At 45.3% G+C, this 19,384-nt stretch overlaps 2 protein-coding genes across 6 annotated transcripts in view; one reads left to right on the top strand and one right to left on the bottom strand.

Moving 5' to 3' along the window:
- Positions 1–11,385: 11,385 nt before the first annotated feature.
- LOC119333305 lies at positions 11,386–13,169 on the bottom strand. The gene is made up of 2 exons (XM_037606241.1): positions 12,880–13,169; positions 11,386–12,796 (listed from the first exon to the last, which is right to left on the bottom strand). Exons 1-2 carry the CDS (start codon positions 13,144–13,146, stop codon positions 11,612–11,614), a joined length of 1,452 nt encoding a protein of 483 aa, XP_037462138.1. The 5' UTR covers positions 13,147–13,169; the 3' UTR covers positions 11,386–11,611.
- Positions 13,170–15,338: 2,169 nt separating this feature from the next.
- The window catches only part of LOC119328463 (putative pentatricopeptide repeat-containing protein At5g08310, mitochondrial), a 16,143-nt gene continuing 12,097 nt past the window's right edge, over positions 15,339–19,384 (top strand). For 4 of the 5 annotated variants that reach the window (XM_037601446.1, XM_037601444.1, XM_037601443.1 and 1 more), the window contains exons 1-2: positions 15,339–18,011; positions 18,116–18,361. In XM_037601446.1, the coding sequence (XP_037457343.1) occupies positions 15,427–17,922 (2,496 nt within the window). In that variant the 5' untranslated portion in view covers positions 15,339–15,426 and the 3' untranslated portion in view covers positions 17,923–18,011; positions 18,116–18,361. The remainder of the gene's footprint in view (positions 18,012–18,115; positions 18,362–19,384) is intronic. The other variant, XM_037601445.1, reaches the window with a different exon arrangement.

The raw sequence follows: 19,384 nt of genomic DNA, 5'->3' as shown, positions 1-19,384 counted from the left end.
TTCAATTCAGCATCACTCGGGAGGGTATTTGGAATGTGCAGAAAGTCATGCTCGATCACAATCATCAGCTTGTAAGTCCAGATAAGAGGCACATGCTTAGATCGCAGCGTCAACTCTTAGATGCCGATCGCCATATGATTAAGCAGATGAGGACATCGGGAATTAAACAAGCTGAAATATATGGTTTCTGTGAGCTTTGGTATGGTAAAGATGCAGTACCCTTCTTGCAAATGGATTGCAACAATTTTTTACGAAGTGAGCGCTCAAAGTATTTGGAAACCAAAGATGCTCAAACATTAACAGAGCATCTAAAGAACAAGCAAGCTGAGGACCCTTCGTTTTTCTACGCCATGCAACTAGATGATGATGATGGCACAATAATGAATATCTTCTGGACCGATGGACAAGCTATCATGGATTACTCTGTCTTTGGAGATGCCATTTCCTTTGACACCACATTTTCAACAAATAAGTTTCAAATGCCATTCGCTCCGTTTATTGGTGTTAATCATCACAAACAGACTATTCTTTTTGGTGCAGCACTCTTATATAATGAAACTGCAGATACCTTTGAGTGGGTTTTTAGAACCTTCCTACAAGCTATGTCTGGTAAGCAGCCTGAAATAATATTCACCGATCAATGTGCTGCCATTATAAATGCTATTGGAAGGGTTTTTCCGGAAACACGACATCGTCTTTGTTTATGGCATTTGTACCAGAATGCCGCTAAACATCTAAGCCATGTAATTAGCGACCATCCTTTGTTCCTTAAAGAATTCAAAAGATGTGTGTATGAAGATAGATCAGTGGCACATTTTGAGAATAGATGGCATGAGATCTTGGTTAAGTACCAGATTGGGGGAAATTCTTGGATAAACAATCTGTACAAGTTGCGTGAGAAGTGGGCTACTATTTATCGTCGGGAGTCTTTTAGTGCAGACATGACATCAACACAAAGGAGTGAAGGAATGAACAATGTGTTCAAGAAAACTTTCCGCAAAAGATTATGCCTTTCAGAATTGATACAAGCATATGAGAAGTGCATTGCTCGTCTTCGCCGGAAAGAAAAATACGAAGACTACAAGTCACGCCATACCAACCCAGTACTCTGCCTACCTAGCCTACCTTTGTTGAAGACTGCAGCGGAATCATATACTAGGACGCTCTATTCCGAGTTCGAAGAAGAATTCAAGAAGCAATTTAGTTTGTCATGTATTTTGCTGAGCACTGATTACACAGTTAGCACTTACAAGTTGACATCTTTTGAATACAAGAATGATGAAGCCATAGTGGCTTTTAATCCAACTACTTTGGAGATATGGTGTTCATGCAAGTTGTATTGATGTATAGGTACGCAACATGCTTCCTCACTTCCTTAATATGATAGCCTTTGAAATTACTTTCTAAAATAGTTTTGAATGTTGTAGGTATATTATGCAAGCACACTCATAAGGTTTTGACCTGCTGCAATATCATCACCCTGCCAAGTCAGTTCATATTGAACAGATGGACAAAACATGCAAAACAAGAAATTTTTACTTCCAAACCGATTACCGATGATAGCCTAGACTCTATGTTTGCACATACTTCTCGAAAAATGATGTCACTTGCATTGAAGTGTAAAACTTCGAAGGAGGTTCTTACATATCTGAACGTTGGTATTGATAAGTTGGCTTTGGAAGCACATGAATTACTTGGCAATCTAAACTTAGATGAGGATGATGATTCTGAAAGTTCCTCCGAAATGAATGAATATGTTGCCAAGACAATGGTGTCATTCAAAGCTCCTGAACGAATAAAAGGTCCAATGAAAAAAAGATCAAAAGATGTTCTAGAGGGAGCAAAGAAAGGGAAAAGGAAAGGTACATTTAATTCTTATGTGTGAATAAGTAGCAAAGTTTCACTTCTATTTCTTATATTCACATAATGTGCAGGAAAAAGTACAAACCATCCAGCAAAGGAGTCGGTGCTTGTTCCACCTACAATTGGCCCTTCAGAATTCGCCGGTGCTAGTACTATATGTCCGCCTGTAGCCATGGCATTTGGAGAGTGCCCACCAGTTTCTGTTCCACCTATTCAAGGAGAATTTACAAGATTATTTCTTGAAGCTCATGGAGATGGCACAACATTGCCGGCTGCTCATCAATTAGATTTCAGCGAAGATGCTAGCACATCAAGGTTTCAGCAGTGACGTATGTATCATACGCTGATTCTTGTTGTTTCCTTAAAGCTAGTTAGCTGGGCATGTCAGCTAAATGGTGTTATTAGCTATGTGCTTGTGTTGTTACCTGAATATTGGTGAACAAATATTTTCAAACCTTGTGCATTTGTCTCTTTGGCAAAACTGGAATGTTCTATTCTCTTATTCTGTAGCTATACTCATCAGGATGGTCAATCTTATTTCTCTGAAAGTAATGACTATATGCAATCTTATTCTGTAGCTATATTCATCAGGATGGTCAATCCTAAAGTGCAGTCATATTTTGCAAAAGAGTCATGTACAAGCAACATTACACACAACAACTTGTATTCCTGCCTTACAAAAAATCTCTTTTGTCAATTACCACGAATTTCTATTCACAGTGTACATCAAATTATTTTATACAACAGCAGCTCAATCACTGGCAAGATGTGCCAACTACAAAAAGTTGTACATGTATCAGTACCTCATCAAATCATTGACAAGATGAACAGACTACAGAATTTTGTACAAACTACAAAGTTCCTTCCTTTCGCACATTTATCCTTGGTCATCACTGGCAACATGAGCAGCTCAAATCGTTGGCAAGATGTACCCTTGGTCGTCACTGTTGGGGCTGTCTTCTTTGCACACTGTCAGGTCAGTCCAGCCGCGGGGGAGAGCACTGGGGGCGGCGGCCACAGCTGCGGCCGCGGCGAGCGAGCTCGAGAAGCGCCTCAAGGGAGAGTAGCCGAGGCAGCGAGGGCGAAGGCGGCGTGCGGCTCTGGCTGCCGCGGGAAGCGAGCGGAAGAAGATAAGGGGAATTGGGTTTTCGTGGTGGAGGTTAGGATTCAGGATTTTTTTAGTGAAACGGAGCATAAATGTCGGAGCTGACGTATGTGGTTCGTTTTGCCAAGTGTCCTCCTCTCGAGAGGGTCTCACGACGTGGGCGTACGACCCGGGTCGCATAGGATTTTCTTCCCCGATGCTCACATGCTTTGCCGGAAGAAAATCCTATGCGACCCGGGTCGTACGCCCACGTCGTCAGACCCTCTCGAGAAGAGGACACTTGGCAAAGCGAACCACATACGTCAGCTCCGACATTTATGCTCTGTTTCACTAAAAAAAATCCTGAATCCTAACCTCCACCACGAAAACCCAATTCCCCTTATCTTCTTCCGCTCGCTCGCCGCGGCAGCCAGAGCCGCCCTGCCGCCTTCGCCCTCGCTGCCTCGGCTGCTCTCCCTTGAGGCGCTTCTCGAGCTCGCTCGCGGCGGCTGAGGCGCTTCTCGAGCTCGCTCGCCGCGGCCACAGCTGTGGCCGCCGCCCCCGGTGCTCTCCCCCGCGGCTGGACTGACCTGACAGTGTGCAAAGAAGACAGCCCCAAAAGTGACGACCAGGGGTACATCTTGCCAACGATTTGAGCTGCTCATGTTGCCAGTGATGACCAAGGATAAATGTGCGAAAGGAAGGAACTTATTAGTTTGTACAAAATTCTGTAGTTTGTTCATCTTGTCAATGATTTGATGAGGTACTGATACATGTACAACTTTTTGTAGTTGGCACATCTTGCCAGTGATTGAGCTGCTGTTGTATAAAATAATTTGATGTACACTGTGAATAGAAATTCGTGGTAATTGACAAAAGAGATTTTTTGTAAGGCAAGAATACAAGCTGTTGTGTGTAATGTTGCTTGTACATGACTCTTTTGCAAAATATGACCGCACTTTAGGATTGACCATCCTGATGAATATAGCTACAGAATAAGATTGCATATAGTCATTACTTTCAGAGAAATAAGATTGACCATCCTGATGAGTATAGCTACAGAATAAGAGAATAGAACATTCCAGTTTTGCCAAAGAGACAAATGCACAAGGTTTGAAAATATTTGTTCACCAATATTCAGGTAACAACACAAGCACATAACTAATAACACCATTTAGCTGACATGCCCAGCTAACTAGCTTTAAGGAAACAACAAGAATCAGCGTATGATACATACGTCACTGCTGAAACCTTGATGTGCTAGCATCTTCGCTGAAATCTAATTGACGAGCAGCCGGCAATGTTGTGCCATCTCCATGAGCTTCAAGAAATAATCTTGTAAATTCTCCTTGAATAGGTGGAACAGAAACTGGTGGGCACTCTCCAAATGCCATGGCTACAGGCGGACATATAGTACTGGCACCGGCGAATTCTGAAGGGCCAATTGTAGGTGGAACAAGCACCGACTCCTTTGCTGGATGGTTTGTACCTTTTCCTGCACATTATGTGAATATAAGAAATAGAAGTGAAACTTTGCTACTTATTCACACATAAGAATTAAATGTACCTTCCTTTTTCCCTTTCTTTGCTCCCTCTAGAACATCTTTTGATCTTTTTTTCGTTGGACCTTTTATTCGTTCAGGAGCTTTGAATGGCACCATTGTCTTGGCAACATATTCATTCATTTCGGAGGAACTTTCAGAATCATCATCCTCATCTAAGTTTAGATTGCCAAGTAATTCATGTGCTTCCAAAGCCAACTTATCAATACCAACGTTCAGATATGTAAGAACCTCCTTCGAAGTTTTACACTTCAATGCAAGTGACATCATTTTTCGAGAAGTATGTGCAAACATAGAGTCTAGGCTATCATCGGTATTCGGTTTGGAAGTAAAAATTTCTTGTTTTGCATGTTTTGTCCATCTGTTCAATATGAACTGACTTGGCAGGGTGATGATATTGCAGCAGGTCAAAACCTTATGAGTGTGCTTGCATAATATACCTACAACATTCAAAACTATTTTAGAAAGTAATTTCAAAGGCTATCATATTAAGGAAGTGAGGAAGCATGTTGCGTACCTATACAGCAATACAACTTGCATGAACACCATATCTCCAAAGTAGTTGGATTAAAAGCCACTATGGCTTCATCATTCTTGTATTCAAAAGATGTCAACTTGTAAGTGCTAACTGTGTAATCAGTGCTCAGCAAAATACATGACAAACTAAATTGCTTCTTGAATTCTTCTTCAAACTCGGAATAGAGCGTCCTTGTATATGATTCCGCTGCAGTCTTCAACAAAGGTAGGCTAGGTAGGCAGAGTACTGGGTTGGTATGGCGTGACTTGTAGTCTTCGTATTTTTCTTTCCGGCGAAGACGAGCAATGCACTTCTCATATGCTTGTATCAATTCTGAAAGGCATAATCTTTTGCGGAAAGTTTTCTTGAACACATTGTTCATTCCTTCACTCCTTTGTGTTGATGTCATGTCTGCACTAAAAGACTCCCGACGATAAATAGTAGCCCACTTCTCACGCAACTTGTACAGATTGTTTATCCAAGAATTTCCCCCAATCTGGTACTTAACCAAGAGCTCATGCCATCTATTCTCAAAATGTGCCACTGATCTATCTTCATACACACATCTTTTGAATTCTTTTAGGAACAAAGGATGGTCGCTAATTACATGGCTTAGATGTTTAGCGGCATTCTGGTACAAATGCCATAAACAAAGACGATGTCGTGTTTCCGGAAAAACCCTTCCAATAGCATTTATAATGGCAGCACATTGATCGGTGAATATTGTTTCAGGCTGCTTACCAGACATAGCTTGTAGGAAGGTTCTAAAAACCCACTCAAAGGTATCTGCAGTTTCATTATATAAGAGTGCTGCACCAAAAAGAATAGTCTGTTTGTGATGATTAACACCAATAAACGGAGCGAATGGCATTTGAAACTTATTTGTTGAAAATGTGGTGTCAAAGGAAATGGCATCTCCAAAGACAGAGTAATCCATGATAGCTTGTCCATCGGTCCAGAAGATATTCATTATTGTGCCATCATCATCATCTAGTTGCATGGCGTAGAAAAACGAAGGGTCCTCAGCTTGCTTGTTCTTTAGATGCTCTGTTAATGTTTGAGCATCTTTGGTTTCCAAATACTTTGAGCGCTCACTTCGTAAAAAATTGTTGCAATCCATTTGCAAGAAGGGTACTGCATCTTTACCATACCAAAGCTCACAGAAATCATATATTTCAGCTTGTTTAATTCCCGATGTCCTCATCTGCTTAATCATATGGCGATCGGCATCTAAGAGTTGACGCTGCGATCTAAGCATGTGCCTCTTATCTGGACTTACAAGCTGATGATTGTGATCGAGCATGACTTTCTGCACATTCCAAATACCCTCCCGAGTGATGCTGAATTGAACACGAGCCATGCAATCAGTTCTCGAATTAGCTTGTTCTTTCTTGGCTACATGTGTCGGACGAGTGCTCTTCACACCTGCCTTGCTACAAACAAAATATCTAGAACTTAAAGTCCCATCTCCTCTATGCTTAAGGTGGCACTTCCTAATGCTGAATCCTTTGGTTTGAGCATAAGAATTGTAAAACTGATATGCCTCTTCCTCACACTGAAAGGTCTTCCCAACTCTTGGAACAATATTTTCATCTTGCAAATCCTGATCGTTCCTTGCTGTGCTGCTCATCCTCGGTGGAATTGTGTTCTGCGATTGCTGTGAGGGTAATGTAATCATTCAAACATGGTTCAGAAATAAATAATTATACAAAGGATTGATGCTATTAATCTGTTCTTTACCAAAACTTAGATGCGTGCTTATGAAGAAAGACATGTTTGTATTAAATCTGCTCACTATATATTGTTTGCAACAAGTTGTACTCACCATCAGTGGAGGAGGTGTGGGTAGAGGAGGTTCCGATGGATGGGCTGCCATATTTCCATCTTGAAACTCCTGACCGTTTCTTGTTGCGCTGCTCGTCCATGGTGGAACTGTGTTTCATGGCGACTGCTGCGAGAGTACTGAAATTAATCGAACGTGGTTCAGAAGGATATAATTTCTCGTGCAGAAGGTTGTACTCACCATGAGTGGATGTGGGCAGAGGAGGTCCCGATGGATGTGCTACCATATATGTTGATTGCTCTGGTGCCTCGTCGCCGTCATCCGGTTGCGCCATGGTGCGGCCTCGTCGCCGGCGAGATGGAAGAGACAGAGAAGATGAATAGGAGTAGAAGCTGAAAGGACTAGGAGGCGTGGGAATAGAGTGGGACGGACGGAACGCAATTAGCGATTTGTTGCTGGAATTAATTAGAGAATTAATTGTTTGCGTTGAAAAGTTTTTGCCAAGTGTCCTCCTCTCGAGAGGGTCCTACGACATGGGCGTACGACCCGAATCGCATAGGATTTTCTTCCGAGCATCGGTAGCAACTTGCACAAGCCGCCTCAGTCCAAGCTGCATAACTACACGTTTTTTGTTGGATGCAGGCGGCTACCTGCTGCCTCAGTGAAGACAAACCTCCGCAGCAAACTCTCAAGCAAATGGTTTTCCTTTTCTTTTCAAGCCTGAAGGATATGAAGCCAATACTCCGGGATCTCGTTTGAAAGAATACCTTATTTAACACTATCTTAAATTTCGTTTCCTTATTTAACACTGAAAAACTTTTTCTTCCCTATCTAATAAAGAGTTTAAATTTTATGTCTTTTATGACACTTTTGTCCATTTTGAGTCTAAATAAGACTTGAAAAGACCATTTTACCCCTCGTGTGATATGTGTGTGTGCGGGCCAGTAGCACACACATGCAGCATCAGTGCGATGGCAGTAGCACACACATAGCAACACACACACACACGCACTTTGCATGGTTAAAGGCGGTCTTTAGATTTTATCCGTACAATTTTTTTTCCTTCAAAGTTTATGTTATTACTCTTATTTGTATGTACAAATCGGGTTAACAAGAGAAAGAGGGGTTGGTACAATGTCGACGGCCAGAGCTGTATATACACCATGATATGTTCAGAAAAGGTCGCACGGGTCGTATGTAAAATGTCTGTCACGCAAAAATAAAAAATTCCCAATGGCTGTCACGTGAATGCCTGGATAATATAAAGAAGGTTACTTCCTCAAGTCAACCATTAGATGGTTAGCGTGGTCGCCCCCAATTGCGAGGTTTGGAGTTCGGCTCTGCATGGGTACAGAATTTTATTTCCCCCCTACTTCTTTTCGTCCATCACTGACAGATGTTCCCCCCTACTTCTTTTCGTCCATCACTGATAGATGGGCCCCACATAGATATTGAGAGATGTTAGAAGGGAGAGAGGGATTGGTGGAATAGTTTATTGTATTGCTTGAGCCTCGTGGGTATATATATATGAGTACAATGACCAACTTGGAGTACAAGATAAGGTAGGAACAAATTCTAGTCTATCCTATACTTTCTAATATACATTATACTCAACATCCCCCGCAGTCACAACGGTAGCGATGCGGCCTGACAGGGCGACGCAGCGGCAGCCCGATGCTTGATCGGTGGAGAGGCGCGCTGAACTCGGGGACGATCTTCACGGGACCTGCGGAGGCGCGCGTAACCGACGAGCCAGGTCGGTCGCGCGGCATAGATGAGGCGGATCGCGGCGGCGAGCGGATGATCAAGCCGATCGCGCGCGAGGTCGGGGACGCCGCTTGGTGGAGGCATGATGGCGGCAGAGTCCGAGATGAAGCCGACGACGACGGACGTCGTGGGACGTCGTGCGGACGAGCTTGTCAGCACCAGCATCCGGGCTGCCAAAGCAACACCGGCGCCCAGGCAGTGAGGCCCGAGCGACCAACGGAGCAGCGGCGCCCGAGTTGACACAGCCGACGAGCCTGACGCCGCCGAGGATGAGGCCGGCGAGGTAGACCGCCGGGCCGCCGAGCAGACGCGGCGGAGGCGGGTGATGTGGATCGATGGGCGGGCCGGCGCGCGAGCGACGACTATGATTGGCCGTCGCATGGCACGAGGCCACCGGGTCGGGGCGATGCAGGTGTTCCGGTCAGAGCAGGGCGGTGACGGCCGGCGCAGGGCGACGGGCGGACCGACTCGCGGACGGCGGCTGGCCAGGACGGGCCACCTCGGCGTGCGTGGCCACCAGGTCGGAGGAGAGGTCGGCTGGTCGCGCCGGGATCGGAGTAGAGGCGCTCGGGGTCGACGGCGGCGATGGGCAACGCAAACCGATCAAGAATAGATCGAAGAACCAAAAAGAAATCGCGCGAGCAAGATGACCGGCGGGAGAGAGAAAACCCCGGTGCAAGGCTCGGGGAAAAGACTCTCTAGGGCTGCCGGTCAACACGACCGACGGACGAACCCTAGGTACGGGCGGCGCGGCCCCCGGCGGCGGTCATGGAGGCCGACTGCCCCGGGGCCGGCGCGCAGGTGCGGAAGCGGCGGCGGCTAGGGTTTAGGATCGACTTGCGATAGATACCATGTTAGAAGGGAGAGAGGGATTGCCGAAATAGTTTATTGTATTGGTTGAGCCTCGTGGGCATATATATAGAAATACAATGACCAACTTAAAGTATAAGACAAGGTAGGAACAACTCCTAATATATTCTATACTTCCTAATATACATTATACTCAACAAGAGAGAAAACAAGCTCGAGAGATGTCATGTGAATTGTTTGATCGGTCAAATAGATGGAATACAGAGCTACACGATCTGACAGTGACTGTATAATCATCTCAACACGTATATAGTGACTGTATTTTAAAATACAGTGACCAAAGTGAGCATACACGATAAGTTCAATGACCATCAGTATAGTTTACTCTAACACCATCAGTATAGTTTACTCTAACTTTTTTTTTACCATAATGGCCACACAATCTGACTTGCATGCAATGCGTACAAATGCGGTCAAGCACTATCAGACTAACTAACTCATCTTATCTCTAGTGCTCAACATAGCATCCAACACACCCATGATCCACACTTGCACTGTATAACATATGACAAGATTAATGCACACATGCACGCAACGCACACACACGTACACACGCAATAGCCAAGCCACACGCAGCAGCACACACGCACATCCACGGCAATAGCACACACGTGCGCGCGCGTACACACACGCAATAGCACACGCACACACGCACATAAACATACCACGTGAGGGCAAAATGGTCTTTTCAGGTATCATCTAGGCTTGAAATAGACAGAAGTGTTATAAAAGGCATAAAATTTAAACTCGTTGTTAAATAGAGAAGAAATTACTCGTCGATGTTAAATAGGGTGTAAAATTTAGACACGGTGTTAAATAAGGAATTCTCTCATCTCGTTTTCCTATTCCCGAGGGCGCCAAAGGAACTCTCCTATGAAACTCCCGCCCTTCAAATTCCTCCACAAATCCTGTGCTCCAAACGACCCCTGAGGTTCACCCTACTTGGAGGTCCTTCCAGTCCGCGACAATCCGTCAATCCCTTAACACCGATAGAACATGCAGCCCCGTGCAAATGTAATCATTTGTCTCAGAATCCATGTCGCAAAGCTTGCAAGCTTGATCATGGGGCTAGGCCAACCTCGCCCCGTTAGGCGGTCTGCCATCAAAGCCCTCTTTATGGAGGATGAGCCAAGTAAAAACTTTGTAGTTAGGCTCCGCCTTCGCTTGCCAGATATTGTTAGCCACGAAAACGTGTTGGGGCACTGTCAATGAGAATTTCTATCGCCTTTGCTCAGAGCTTTGCACTGGTGAACTAAATCTCAGGAGCACCAATTAATACGGGCTACTTTGATTCAAAAACAAAATGCCTCACCTGAGACAGCTAATGATTACCAGCCCATCACTTTGCTTAACTGCTGCCTAAAATTGATTACAAAACTTCTGGTTAGCAGGTTATCTTGAGAATTATTCACCAGAATAGATTTGGTTTTCTCCGAGGCCGTACTAACCAGGACTGTTTAGCTTGGGGCTTCAAAGACATCATCACTGTCAAGCTTCTCAACCCGCCATTATTGATCCAGAGAATCCAAATACAACAGTCTAACCAGAGTTAAGGAACCGAAAAAAATGGTTTATGGATAAAGCTCAATCCAAACAAGAATTAAAAAAACACTAGAGGAGCATGAGTTAGAATCATAAGCTACAAATTGAAGGGTACTAACCCGGTATTAACTACAAACATACCGACTTAGTGAAGTAAGTTCTCTAGTAGGTTTGTAAAGCTGCATATTGTTTGATATCATCAATTGAAGACTATGCAAGTTTCATACTTGAAAGGAAACTAAGCTTTCTTTATACCCACTGTATATGTTATAACACAACACATCGAAAAGCCAATCCAGAAGGAGACAACAGATAAATCTTCCAAATGTATAAAAACAGGGAAACTCAACATTTAAGATTGGTGGATAGAAAGTTGCATACTGAAGATATAGTTACAGGAAAATAAACATTTCAAACATAGATAATATATTTATCTCACATTTGTCCCCATACGAGAAGCTAAAAGAGTGACATCAACAATTATTACATGAAAGCAAAATAGGGCAGTTACAAATTCTTCATGGCTACATAAGACTAATCCAACACACATCTTCAAGAATTGGGATATACCCGACAACTGATGTTTACCAAGACACTAGAGCCATGCTAAGTATTGCAAGCCTTTAGTGACCATCTGATGTCCATTCCACAAAAGAGGGAGTGTAAGGTAGACCTTCCAAGAAATCTCCAGTAGCACAGATAATATGCACTTCCTGATTATCCATATCATATGACAATGTCTTCTTCTTATTGTCAGTAAGGAAAATCAAATTACATTCTGGATGAATTGCGAACATGGAGTAGGACTCGTAATTTTCGCGACAATCCGTTCCAAACAGTTTGGAACAGCTAACAGTACACTTTAAGGTCCACTTTCCGCTGTCATAATTTTCAAGAACCCAAATAGAGAGTTGATAATCACCTTGATCCTTTATATGCCAAGCAAACAAGCGTCCCTGGGACTTCCCAATGGAAACATCGCCATATTCATTTGTCATGCCACGTGGCATTTTAATTTTCCTCCAATCTTTCCTTTCCATATCTACTGTGACTATTTCCGAATAACGAGTAGGGAAATGCATAGTGTTATTCAGGAAGGTGCTTTCAAAATAACTAATTGAATATGTACTGAAATCATTGTGCTCTGTTAAAGTCCATCCTCCTGTATCTGATGAGTAGACCATGTCCGCGGACAGGCCATATGTCTGAGATGAGTTCAGGGGCACAAACACGACGAAGCGGGAAGGAATGGCCGCGTCAAAACCTAAAAAGTATTTGCCTGGGCGGAAAAGCGGAAGGTGATCAGGCAATTCTATAGGAGGCAACGAAGTCCACTCCTGAGTGGCAGGATTGCAGACAACGTAATCGAATTCGTCGGCCTCGGGCCATTCAAAAAATTGCTCGGTTTTTCCTTTGGGAAGAGAATTCCAACCGAGCTGCTTAGGATAGGGAACTTTCCAGCACTTGCAAAGGAGAAGGCTGGTGCTGCATTGCGTGACACAGAAATGCTTATAGCTGCTGCGCAAGAAAGAGAGGTCGGGGTCGACCATGGGAGGACCTTTTCCGGACAAATTGTGGAAACGCAAGCCGTGATCATTGTAGAAGAAGCCGGACATGGTCTGCAGCGACATCTTGCGGGTGTGGGAGTAGGAGCAGAGGGCGAGCCACTCTTTGGACACACACTTGAAGCGGCACAGCGGCCTGCAGGGCACGCGTGACAGGATCTCCATGAGAGCGTCCGCCGGAAAGCTCGCCGCGGGAACCTCCTCCTCCTGCCGCACATTCTTCAGTTCCTTCTCCTTCTCCATCTAAAAATGGTAGTATAAATAATTCAATTCAGTTCCCGGTGTCAACTCCTAGACCTAGGATTGGAAGGAGGATGGGAGCAAACCTCAGATGCCATGGGAATGACGGCGAGGCCAGGCGGCAACGGCGACGGCGGCGGATGCGAAGAACGGGATGGATCTTCCTCGTCCCGGCCTCCGCGGGCGGCTGCCGGCTCCCCGTAGCCGTGCTCGCCTCCGCTACCTCCTGGCGGCATCGCCTCCTCCGGTTCGGCGCCCTCGGCAGGGGCTCTCACCGGCCGGCGGCACAGGTCGGCTCGTCGAGGGTTTGGCAAGGGGGATTGGACGGGCGGCGGCGGCTGTTGTTTCGTCATCGGCGTCGTCGCCTGCGACCCAGTGAAAAGAATGGGATTGCTAGACGAGCTGGGCTGGTTACTTCGGCCCAAGTACACGGCCCGCCCTTAAAGTGTTTTGCCTAAAAAACGTGTTTTGGTGGACAACTCGTTTGAAATAGGAGTACCTCTCAAAAGTTGCTAAAAAAAGAGTAACTCTCTCAAAACTGTCCCAAAAAAAAAGAAGTATAGCTCTCAAAGGAAACGAGTTCATTGTCTAAAAAATGGAAACGCTTTCAGAAAAAAAAAACTCTCAAAGAAAAAAATTCATTTGCAATAATAAAGGAAAATCTTATCTGCTGCCGTCAGATTTTTGAGATTTCCTAGCGAACACCCTTGTTACCGTTTGATGGTGTTTGGAGTAGGGTGTACCTGACTATGTAAAGGGTGGCCGCTCAGTACGGGAAGCATCAGTCACAAAACCTGCAGTACCTGACGAAGAAGAATCTGAAGCAGCAAGCGGATGCTTAGGAGCCTGTTTGGGACTACTCTGCTCCTTAAAATTCAGCTCCGCTCTAAAAAACACAAGCCAAACAAGGTAGCTCCACGATATGTCGCTTTGCAAAAAAAAGAATCTGGGGTACAACTCCCAGTTTTTTATGAAGCTATTCAGGGGTATCTCTAAGAAAAAGGCTGGAGTTGAGGGGGAGGGGAATTACCCACCAGTACCATCAGTAAATGGATACCCCCCCCCTTCATTCAATAAAATAGATCCTTTCCAGGAAATTACCCATTCTTGAAGCTGAAACTAGATGGAAGCAAACATTCTCTTTGGTAGTGCTACAACCTCTGTGTGAAACTGCTCCAAAGTGAATTTGGTGGAGTGAAACTGGTTTGGTGAAGCGAAGCAGTCCCAAACATGCTCTTAATCTCATAATATCTTGCTCAGTCAACGCGGTGGCTGAAGGTGTTGGAGTAGAAGAACGAGTCCCTGAAGACGATGTTCGCACCTTACGCATGTGTCGCTTGTTAAGGAAGCAATGAGACTCAGGATGACCATCCTGGTCGCACTAGCCATAATGAGGATGAGAGCGGCCTTGACCTCCAATAGGAATGCGCAAGAGCAACAAAGCACTGCAACGAGAAATAGTCGAAGTCGATGCAGCACGGGACATAGCAGGAGCTCGAGCAGTGAGCGTAGAGGGAACCTCAAGTAAATCAAGGCCATGTAAGCGAGTCTCCTTAGCAATCGCAGAAAGCGCATCCATAAGAAAAATACGGCCACACGCAATGAGCGCGTTAGGTCTCAAATTCCTTACGAAGCCGAGACAGGAACTCGTAGACACGATGAAACTCCAAATCAACAGAACAACCTGACAAGACTGGCAAGTGCGACAACCAGTAGTGCGGAGAGAATCAACTTGACGCCGGATAGTAGAACTATGTACATAGAAATCATCAACACTAGAGTCACCCATGGCATGCTCATGGCAGATCACATACATATATAAGGCATCACCAGTGGGCTGATAGCGCTGATAAAGACGGGTCCACATCTCAAATACGATAGGAAGGCCTAGGAACTCAATGAAAAACTGAAACAGAACACCACAAGTGCGAACAACAGCAACAACACGAGCATCATCATCAAGCCAATGAGTGTAAACAGACGGAGCCTCATGATAAGTGCGAAGAGCCTCCTCATATGCTAGAACCGGCTCATCATAAGCACGAACGACAGTCTCATCAGCAAGCTTAGCTGCATCCTTCGCAACCCGATTAGCATCCACAGCAAGAACCAGTAGTATCGACGGAGTAGGAGCCACAAGAGGAATTGGACGCGACGGACAAGGGACCTCACCATAAAAAACACCCTAGAAATGAATGTCACGCATATGATTTCGGTGGCTATGCTCGTCGAAAAACTACGCTGGAGGGAGAGCGATTTGTCATCGGAGAAGGTGAAATGCGGCGGAGGAGGATAAGAGAAAGAGGACGGGAACCCTAAAACACGATCAGGCGCCGGTATATATCGCGAATTCGCGGGCGGTTTACGGGTCTCCTGTAAACGTTTTATGGGCCGGGCCGTTTTTAGCGGACCTGGTCGGGCCGGTTTTTTGGAGTGTCCAGTGAATCCGCGGGAAAAACGCGGCCTGGCGACCCCAGAGAGTTACTCTAACCACCGTTCGCGAGTCCCATCTTCAAGCGACCAAAAAAAAAAGGAAAGAGAAAAACTCGAGAGTCCACCGTTCGTTGCCGCTTGCCGACAGCGTAGTGTCCGCCTTCCGCCTCCACTCGGCTGCGTAAAGTCCGGCCGTCTCGATGGCTCTCCGCCGCCTCGCCGGCGCGTCCTCGCCTTCCTTCTCCTTCAAGTCCTTCACTACTGTTCTCCCACAGGCAGCGGAGACCGCGCCCGCCTCCCCGTCCTACCTCGCCCACCACCTGCTCGACGAATTCTCCCGCCCGCTCGCCTCCCGCGACGGGGAGCGCCTCCGCCGCCTGGCCGCCCACCTCACCGCGCCCGCCGTGGAATCCGTCATCGCGCGGCTCCCCTCCTGGCGCCACGCGCTCGACTTCTTCCGCTGGGCCGACGAGCAGCCGGGCTTCCGCCACTCCTGCTACTCGTTCAACGCCATGGCCTCGCTCCTGCGGCGCCGCCAGCCCGCCCACCTCGACCGCCTTGCCGCCGACGCGCTCGCCGCGGGCTGCCCCATGACGCCCGGCGCGCTGGGGTTCCTCCTCCGCTGCCTCGGCGACGCCGGGCTTCCTGACACCGCCGCCCTCGTCTTTGACAGCGCGAGGGCGCGCCTTAGCTGCACTCCCAACTCGTACACCTTCAACTGCCTTCTTGACGCGCTGGCTAAGGCCGGCCGCGCAGACGACGCGGAGGCGAGGCTCCGGGAGATGATGGTGGCATGCGGCGATGGAAGTGTCGATAAGTACACCCTCACCTCGCTCCTGCAGTGCTACTGCAATGCAGGCCGCCCAGATGACGCCAACGACGTGTTCCAGAGGATGAGCCAGCATGGTTGGGTGGACGAGCATGTGCTGACGATGCTGGCGGTGGCGTTCAGCAAGTGGGGGAAGGTGGACGGGGCGGTTGAGCTCGTGGGGAGGATGGAAGTGTTGGCGATGAGGCCGAGTGAGAAGACACTTAGTGTGCTGGTCCATGGGTTTGCAAAACAGCGCAGGATCGACAAAGCCATTGAGATGTTTGACAAGATGTCTGCTTATGGTTATGTTGCTGATTTGCCAATGTACGGTGTGTTAATTGAGGGTCTCTGCAGGCAGAAGCAAATAGGAAAAGCGCTGAAAATATTTGAGGTAATGAAGAGCAGTGAGGTTGTTCCTGATGTCCGTTTACTCAAGAATATGATTGAGGCTTTCATTCATGAAGGAGATATAGCCACTGTTAGCCCGTTTATCAATGAAAATGCCGGGAAGTTAAAACCCAGTGATGTTACCGCACTGTACAATGTGGTTCTACAAGGGCTTGTTAACCACGGGCAGGTAGAAGCAGCTTATCAGTTGCTCGCCTCAAGGGTACGTGGTGTTCAGGGGATTAGTGATGGTTTGACTGTTGGTGCAAATGTGTTTGATACCGTGCAGGATGTGAAGCCAAACTCTGATTCCTTCAACATTGTTGTGTGCGGCCTTTGTAAGGTTAAGAAGCTGGATGATGCCTTAGCTCTCGTGAAGGATATGGTTGGCTTTGGCAGCAAGGGAAAGCTATTGATGTTTAATGATTTGATCTATGAGTTGTGCAATGCAGATAGGTTAGATGAAGGATACAAATTGTTTAACCAAATGAAGGATCTTGGTGTGATTCCCACGGAGTTCACATATAATTCATTATTTTATGGCATTTGCAGGAGAAAAGATCCAAATGGTGCTTCTGATTTACTGAGGGAGATGTGCACCAATGGACATAGACCATGGATAAAGAATTGCACAGAAATGGTGCAACAGCTTTGCTTTAGTGGCAGGATAACAGAAGCTCTTGGCTTTCTAGAAGAAATGCTCAAAATGGGTTTTCTTCCTGATATCGTGACATACTCCGCAGCCATGAATGGACTGTGTAAAATCGGTGAGGTGGACAATGCGTTAGGACTCTTCCGTGACATTTCTGCCAAATCTTATCTTCCTGATGTGGTAGCACATAATATCTTGATAAATGGGTTCCGTCTATCAGGTAAATTAAATGAGGCGCAAGAAATTATGGAAGAGATGTTGGAGAAGGGTCTGTTTCCGTCTGTTGTTACCTACAACCTTATGATCGATGTTTGGTGCAAGTCTGGCAATATTGAAAAAGCGGTTGATTGCTTAAATAAAATGGTTGATGAAGAGAAGTCGCCAACAATAGTTACATATACAAGCTTGATAGATGGACTCTGCGGTGCTGGAAGACTTGACGAAGCCATTGTTTTGTGGCACAAAATGAGTGATAAAAATTGTGCTCCAAATAAGATAGCGTATACTGCTTTTCTAAATGGATTGTGCAAGTGTGGTCGAGTAGAGACTGCACTGACCTACTATGAGGAGATGATGACGAAAGGTTTTGTGTTAGATACCTTTTCCTGCTTATATTTTATAAATGCTTTGATATCAAATGGGAATACAACTAAAGGATGTGAACTTTTGAAAGAGGTTCTTCAAAGGGACATGACACAGGGTGATGATTTGAAAATGGTAGGATTAATAAATAAAGCAGTTGAAGTGTTGTCTAAAGATGGAAGTACTTCTCCAGAGATAAGTATACTTGTAGAGAAAGGTTTAATTTCAAGGGCTCAAACTATGGGCAAGAAAGATGGAAACTGACATTTGTTGCTCACCTCAAGGGCTCTAACCAGGAAGCCCTTTCCTGCTGCTAGCAGATTGTTCCTACTGCGTGCAACTACTTTCTCAAGGTATCTTTGATCTGGAAAACGCTTCTCAGTGGTTACTTCCCTCTTTGTAGTACAATAATATTTCTCTTGTCAAATTACGACATGATGTTTATCATCTATCGTAGGTCCTGTATGTTAATTGTTGGCAGCTTGGGGCTTAAGATCAATGGAACTAAATTTGTGGAGTTCTCAATAGGTGTTCCTCATGGTTGCTTCTGAATTGGATGGACACCTTCTGGTTTAAATATCCTTTATAGGCCCCAGTCGTATCCAAGACTTCAAGTCTTGAGTCAAATACCGTATGTAATTGTAGAACTAAATGTGATATGGTGTATGTGAAGGCTCCGAATTTGCTAAGAGAAATATGGAAGGTAATCCTGCATTCAATTACAGCAATTCCTTTTCTGTACTACCCAATAAGGAGATTATGTTTAGAGCATCAATGATGCGTGTTGATATACCCCTGGATAATTTTGATTTTATTGATGTTCTTAAGGAATTGGAATTATCCAGGGAACAAATTAGTAAGAAAAATGAACACTGTTTAGATATTCATGACTTGAATGGAAATGTCGCCCCCCTGTGCCCTGTGTCTAGCTGTGTTTGGCAACAAAATATTGTCAAAACCGAAGTATTGAAAAACTACAGTATTTTAGCATGTGGTTATAGGATACCACGGTTTTTACATATCAACATATTTTGAAGTATCAATAATACAGAGGACTTATTTGACTAGCATGGTGCGCATCGATGTAAAAAATGCCGGCTAGCTGTTAGCTGTAGCAAACACGCGTGTTTTTTAAGCCAGCCGCCGTTGCATGCAAACGGTAGTTGTGACTAGTTCACCAACGGAGTCGCTACTTCTGCGTCCAGCTTACCATGCCGATTTTTAATCGCGTACTGGACTAGGAACCAGCCTAACTCTTGGATGTTTCGTTGAGTCAAATCACAGTGAGTTAACTCTTGGATGTTTCGTTGAGTCAAATCACGGTGAAGATCCTAACAGATAGCCAAATCACCGAGCTGAAGATCCTAATAAATTGGGCGCCATCAGAACCGGTTAAGTAAGAACAACGACCTTGAGCCGTGCGTGGATTTGTCTTTTTCGGTTGCTAGTTTAAAAAAAAAAAGAGGTCGGACCCTCTTTTTTTTAGACAGAGAAAATACCATGGTACTGTATTAAAGATACTGTGGTATTAATATTGCAGTTTTTTAGGTAACCAAACAACTCACAGTAATTGTGATAACTAAAAAAACTGCACTATTCCTAGAATACTTAGAAAATACTTTGTTATCAAACGGGCATGATACTGTAGTGGAAGAGTAGGAGACATTTACTGTAGTTTCTAGTAATAAAGAAAATGTCTCCTGCTAAGGGAAATGTCACTATTTCG

Source organism: Triticum dicoccoides, chromosome 7A, assembly GCF_002162155.2.
Source record: "Triticum dicoccoides isolate Atlit2015 ecotype Zavitan chromosome 7A, WEW_v2.0, whole genome shotgun sequence".
Taxonomy (NCBI): Eukaryota; Viridiplantae; Streptophyta; class Magnoliopsida; order Poales; family Poaceae; genus Triticum; species Triticum dicoccoides.
This window is presented reverse-complemented; position numbering and strand designations above follow the sequence as displayed.

Excerpts from the sequence above, each read along its gene's own strand:
- LOC119333305 (XM_037606241.1), bottom strand. The coding sequence starts at position 13,146 with ATGACGAAACAACAGCCGCCGCCGCCCGTCCAATCCCCCTTGCCAAAC. Across the intron at positions 12,797-12,879 it reads TCATTCCCATGGCATCTGAG|ATGGAGAAGGAGAAGGAACT; the intron begins GTTTGCTCCCAT and ends TACCATTTTTAG.